The 6,489-nt window shown below is 43.7% G+C and overlaps 1 protein-coding gene across 1 annotated transcript in view; it reads left to right on the forward strand.

Moving 5' to 3' along the window:
* The first annotated feature begins 5,942 nt into the window (after positions 1–5,942).
* The window catches only part of prkx (protein kinase cAMP-dependent X-linked catalytic subunit), a 76,321-nt gene continuing 75,774 nt past the window's right edge, over positions 5,943–6,489 (forward strand). The window contains exon 1 of the mRNA XM_003218827.4: positions 5,943–6,478. Within this exon, the coding sequence (XP_003218875.1) occupies positions 6,310–6,478 (169 nt within the window). The 5' untranslated portion in view covers positions 5,943–6,309. The remainder of the gene's footprint in view (positions 6,479–6,489) is intronic.

Raw genomic sequence — 6,489 nt, forward strand, 5'->3', positions numbered from 1 at the left:
GTTTTAAGCCCTTTTTTGTGTCAATCTGTCATTTATAATAAAACAACAACTTTATTCCCTATTGAAAAGGGAAAAAAAAGAACTTCCATGTCTATTTGTCAAAGAAATGTGGGCTTCCTTTTGCATTCCCCTTCTGAGCTAGTGGTTCAAGTCTGTAGTGGTAATTATCCCCATTAAGATGATTTATTCTGTGATAGCTGTAATTAAAACCTCATTCTCATTATCATTTTCTTACTTCAAGGGGAGTGAAATTGCCACATAAAGCAACTGGCTAAAACAATGGACAAGAGGGAGGGAGAGAAAACAAGTCAGTCCAGGGGATATTATTCTATGTGAAATACTTTTTCACTGTAATGACTTTCCTATTTGAAACTCACCATGGTCAGTCACCAAAAATGGATAAGAAGTCAAAATGTAGAACCAAAATGCCAATGTAGCAAGCTAGTCACACTGAAATATTTCAGGTTTCCAACTTCTACCAATTTTTTTAGCATGTAATCACATAGAAAGTGTGTGAACTCTTTCATCTTCAGATGTTTTTCTTTCTTCTTCTTGAAAATTACTTTGAAAAAGTGTGGTATTAAAAACTGAATTTTTACAAGGAATAAATATGGATTCTACCATGCATCCTGTAGCCTTGGCAAGGAATGACTGGTTGCACAGAATCCTGTGGATCTTTCCCTCTACAGCAGTGGTTCTCAAACTGTGGGTCCCCAGGTGTTTTGGCCTAAAACTCCCAGAAATCCCAGCCAGTTTACCAGCTGTTAGGATTTCTGGGAGTTGAAGGCCAAAACATCTGGGGACCCACAGGCTGAGAACCACTGCTCTACAGGGGCATGCATTGATTGGCACAGAAAGCTCTGCAATAGTTCCGCTTGTTGTCCGTGGGTCTGGAGAGGTTTTGAATTGTAAACTTTAGAAGGATTGTAGTAGAAGGAGCAATGTCAGGGTATATCAGGAGGGATCTGGCCCAAAGCTCACATATTCACTGACATAATCCTGGAACTGGATGACTCTGGAGCTGATACATTAATTTCCCCACATTTACTTGCCCAATCAATATGATTTAGGAAGGGTGTGAACAATTCTAATTTGATAACAGTACATAATATGAAGGCACTGATAAGGAATTTCTTACGTGCAACACCTTGGCTGTGCAATGCCTACTCTTTGAAGTCCCAATTAGTGCTGACATTACTTTTATTTCTGCTGATCTAGGCTTGCTTTTTGATCTGGCAGTTTGCTTTTGTTTTTCTGGTTTAAATAGTTAAACTGTTTTAAACTGCTAAAATATTAAATTTACTAAAGTGTTAGCATTATTTTAGATTATTTCAAAGAGATTTTATTTATTTTACTAACTTGACATGTTGATAAAGGGAATGCTAGAAATTCTCCAATAAATAAATACTTACATGAATACTTTTGACTTTGGCTCCCTTCCCCAACAGACTCCTCTCCTTTCTGTCAGATTGCTCTATTAATCTAAGGAGAAGACATTGAGGCATTATGCTCCCAGAGTTATCTTTCTCCTTCTGCTTTGCTATCAGTTGATCCAGAGCCTCCTGAGGTTTTTTTAATCTTTTATTTATATTTTGTAGCTATCTCTAGAAAAATAAAAGTCATGAGTGCATTTTCTCTGGCTTGCTATTTGTACATATGGAAACTTTCACAATTATGGAAAGCGTCATTGAGCAGAAAATAACAATATGAAATATTCATGCTACTGTTCTCTGCATTCACTGCACATGAATGTATACCTATATTGCACAGATGGTGTAACCATTGGCCAACTGTACCATCTTAGTGCATACTTAAGCAACATGCTTGCATTTGGTACAGGTTTTATCATCATATCATTTCCTACTCAGAATGAGAGCTATAAGAAGCATACTGCCCACCTTCTAAAATCAAAAGCAGTTGAAGTGGCAGTTACAAACCATTTTCTAAATAGAGTGGGCTCTTGGTATCCACTGGGTTTGGTCCCAGGACCCCACATTGATACTAAAATCCATGGATGCTCAAGTCTTTTTTAGAATGATGTTGTAAAATGATTTCTTTTATATAAAATTGCAAAATAAAAAGGGGTGTGCGAGGTGGAGGAATATTTTCAAGCTATGTATAGTTGAATCTTTAAGTGCAGAACGCATGGATGCAGAAGGCTGACTGCAATGGGTGAACACTACATGGTCCTTTTGGTAAACTGTACCCACCAAAATTCCTCTATTAGCGAGGGATGATGGAAATTGCAGTCCAAGAACTTTAGAAGGGTTGTTCGTACCAGTCTAAATGGTTACTGTCTTACTCTTACAGCTTTCTATGCAACTCGGATCCAGACTTATGTTTTCATTCACCCACATCAGGTTTCTGACTGTGGTGGAGGCTCCTTCTTTGGAAGCTTTTAAACAGAGGCTAGATGGCCATCTGTCGGGGGTGCTTTGAATGCGATTTCCTGCTTCTTGGCAGGGGGTTGGACTGGATGGCCCATGAGGTCTCTTCCAACTCTACTATTCTATGATTCTATGATTCCTATTGTCCCTCCAGCCACAGGAATACAAAGGCAAGTGTTGGGCTCTTTATCTATCAATCTCTATGAATGTCAAGACACTTACCAATATCTTCTAGCTCATTTGTGATTTGTTTGTAGCCATGCCAAAGAATTTATAGGGAAGATAATGGCAGGTGGGTTAAGCAGAGACCCACCTTGAATAGCTCTGGAGGATTAAAACAAAAGAGAAAAAAGGCCCAAGCCCAGTGAAGTCACTAGGGCAGGCATGGGTAAACTTCGGCCCTCCAGGTGTTTTGGACTGCAATTTCCACAATTCCTAACAGCCTACCGGCTGTGGGAGTTGAAGTCCAAAACCTGGAGGGCCGAAGTTTGCTCACGCCTGCACTAGGGGCATGTCAGGGTGCAAACTCTATCAGTTAACATCATTAGAGGGAATAATACAAAATGACTTTCTTTCTATTAAAAATTGGGTAAGACCTCAGCAGAAATGTGTTTTTTAATTAAACTATCCCTATAGTTAGATACAATCACAAAAATATTTTAATTTAAGCCCAGGTTACATGTCTCAATATGTCCACAAGGCTAAAACTCCATGCTAGTTTACTTTTTGAACCATCTAATGTGCCTGTGCTTTGGTCAGACTTGTCATTATTATCCAACTACAGTGACACTTAAATTTATGCCTCCACAAGCATACACCATACTGAGAGTGCAGCATGGCAGCCACAACTACCCCATGCCTATAAGGTATTCAAGAACTGTTGTAGCATTTACAACAGTAACATGGGCAACATCCATGCTGTCATATAATGCAGTTTGCAAATGCTTTATATGGTCAGTGTAGACTCATATAAATGCAACTCAATGCAGTTAGATTGGATTATATGAGTCTACAGTCACCATATTATGCAGTTTCAAATATGGCAGTGTAGATGGGGCCTGATTCTAATTTGTAATCCAACTGTCTGATGATGATGATGATTACAGGTTGAGTATCCCTCCCCCACTTCCTTTTTATTATTATTATTATACTAATGTCAGTGGACAGCAAAAGAGATTTAAAGATGGGCTTAAGGCTAACTTTAAAAAAATGTGGAATAAACAGTAAGAACTAGGAAGCCCTGGCCCTCCAGTGTTCTAACTGGAAGTCAGCTGTTGCCAACAATGTTGTGGATTTTGGAGAGGCAAGAATAGAGGGCAAAAGGGAGTAACAAGAGAAAGACACATCAAGCAAACCCTTATTGGGACTGCCTCTCATTTGGAAATCTATGTTCTCACTGCAAAAGACCATGCGGATCTAGAATAGGTCTCTACAGTCACTTACAGACCTATGGCAAATATTCCACTTCTGGATAGCTGTCATAGTGAGCCAGGAGGGATCACCTATGATGACTATGATGATAAGTTGAGTATCCCTTATCCATACTGCAAGTCACTTCTGGTGTGAGAATCAGCCGTCTTCAAACATATTGCCCAGGGGACTCCCAGATGTGTTACAATCCTGCAGGGAGGCTTCTCTCATATCTCATGTCATGCTCTGGGACAGCGAGATGCAGAGCCAACCTTAAGAAATAGGGCTACAAAGTAGAGTCCATGACATGTGAGTGCAGAGAAGAGCAAACCACAGACAACCTACCACAATGCAACCTGAGCCCTTTTTTATCGTGTCAGAAGCAACTTGAGAACATACTGGAGGTAGCTTCTGGTGTGAGAGAATGGGCTGTCTACAGAGATGTTGCCCAGAGGAATGCCCGGATGTGTTACTGGGGGCTTCTCTCATGTCACTGCAAGCTAGAGCTGATAGATGAGAGCTGAACAATGAAGGACCTGCTCGCAGCGACACCAGAGGCACTCCAAGTGGCCAGTTTCTGGTCAAAGGACATTTAGCAGAATGCCAAGCTTTTAACTTTTAAAAAGTTAAATATATTATAACTGTACCTTCAATTTTCTGACACAATAAATAAAAATCTCTTATCCAAAATGCTTTGAAACAGAAGTGTTTGGATAAATGTTCCAAAATTTTTGGAACAAGATTTTGGAACATTTGCCTGTTCTTGATGAGACATCCTGGAGGATTTGGTGATTTTCCAGACACACTTTACACTCAATCTTTTGGATTAATTGTGATCTTGAAAACAAAGTTTGCATAGCACAAAACTGACCTGCAGACCTAGGGCCATTCCACACAGCCTTCTAAGCCACAATATCTGCTTTGAACTGAGTTATCTGAGTCCACACTGCCATATATTGTTTTAACAGGTTGGTATGTTTTTGTTTGTTGATGTTTGTTGATTTTGTTTGTTTGTTGATGTTACTTCTGTTGTATGGTCTCCTATTGGCAACTGAATGTTTTGGAAACCAGGTTATTGTGCATTTTCCAGGCTATATGGCCATGTTGTGAGGTATATTGAAAAACTAAGAAAGGGAGGTTTATATATCTCTAGAAGGTCCAGGGTGGGAGAAAGAACTCTTGTCTGTTGGACGCCAGTGTGAATGTTGTAATTAATCACCTTGATTAGCATTAATAGCCTTGCCAGCTTCATTCCTGCCTGGGGGAATCCTTTGTTTGGAGATGTTAGCTGCCCCTGATTGATTAATGTCTGTAATTCCTGTTTTCTGAGTGTTGTTCTTTATTTACTGTTCCGATTTTAGAGTTTTTTTTTTAATCCTGGTAGCCAGGTTTTGATCATTTTCATGGTTTCCTCCTTTCTGTTGAAATTGTCCACATGCTTGTGGATTTCATTGGCTTCTCTGTGTAGTCTCACATGATAGTTGTGAGAGCAGTCCAGCATTTCTGTGTTCTCAAATAATATACTGTGTTGAAGTTGGTTCATCAAGTGTTCTGCTATGTGTGTTGTCGAAGGCTTTCATGGCCGGGATCACAGGGTTGTTGTATGTCTTTCGGGCTGTGTGGCCATGTTCCAGATGCATTCTCTCCTGACGTTTCGCCCACATCTATGGCAGGCATCCTCACAACCTCTGAGGATGCCTGCCATAGATGTGGGCGAAACGTCAGGAGAGAATGCTTCTGGAACATGGCCACACAGCCCGAAAGACATACAACAACCCTGTTCTGCTATGGCTGACTTCTCTGGTTGAAACCGCCCTGAGTCCTCTGGGGGAGATAGGGCAGTATATAAATAAAGTTGTTGTTGTATTTTAATTCAAAGCAGAACATATGGGATTTTATTCAGCTGTGTGGAAGGAAGGGGTCCTAGAGGTGTTTCTCTCCACCACCTGAGCGGACACAACTTGAGATCTGGGCGCATTTCCGGAGACCGGGGTGCTGAACCTGTCTTTCGACTGGCGAGGCGTGGAAGGGCTCCCCATCCGGTTGGTAGGGGCGGTCGCGGCGGCTCTTCCTCCTCCTCCTCTCCCTCCCCGGCCCCGCCCTCTCCAAGCCTCTTGCCGCAGCTGCGGGAGCCCCAGCCCCGCCTCCTCCTCCTCCCCGCGTGCCACCGGCTGGCTGGCTTTCTAGCTGGCGAGGGAGCGATCCGGCGCTCGCCCGGCAAAGCCCATTGTCTGCCAGCCAGGCGCCGGCGGGAAAGGCGCGCGCAACAGTCAGCGCGAGACAGCGAGAGAGAGAGAGGAGCGAAGGCGCACCGCTTCTCTCCGGAGGCAGGCAATCACTCAGCCCGGGCGCGATGCAAGGCGCCGGCACCCGCTTCGCCAGACTGAGGCCAGCGCCGGCCCGGAGCAGCTGCTGAGAGGAAGGAAGGAAGGGAGGAAGGGAAGGGGACGAGAAAGACGCAGCGAGGAAGGCGGCGACTCCCAACTTCGCCCTTTGGCCTGCCTCTTCCCCCATGGAGGCGCTGAGCGCCGTGCGGGCCAAAGTGGGGGCCAGGAGCCCCGGCGGCTGCGAGGCGGTGGGCAGCGGCGAGCCCCAAGCCTTGCCTGCAGCCGGCCCTACGCCGCCGTTGGAGCCCGCCGCCGGGTATCGCCTGGAGGACCTGGAGACCTTGGCCACTGTGGGTGAGTCGGGG

This window comes from Anolis carolinensis, chromosome 3 (assembly GCF_035594765.1).
Source record: "Anolis carolinensis isolate JA03-04 chromosome 3, rAnoCar3.1.pri, whole genome shotgun sequence".
Lineage (NCBI taxonomy): Eukaryota > Metazoa > Chordata > Lepidosauria > Squamata > Dactyloidae > Anolis > Anolis carolinensis.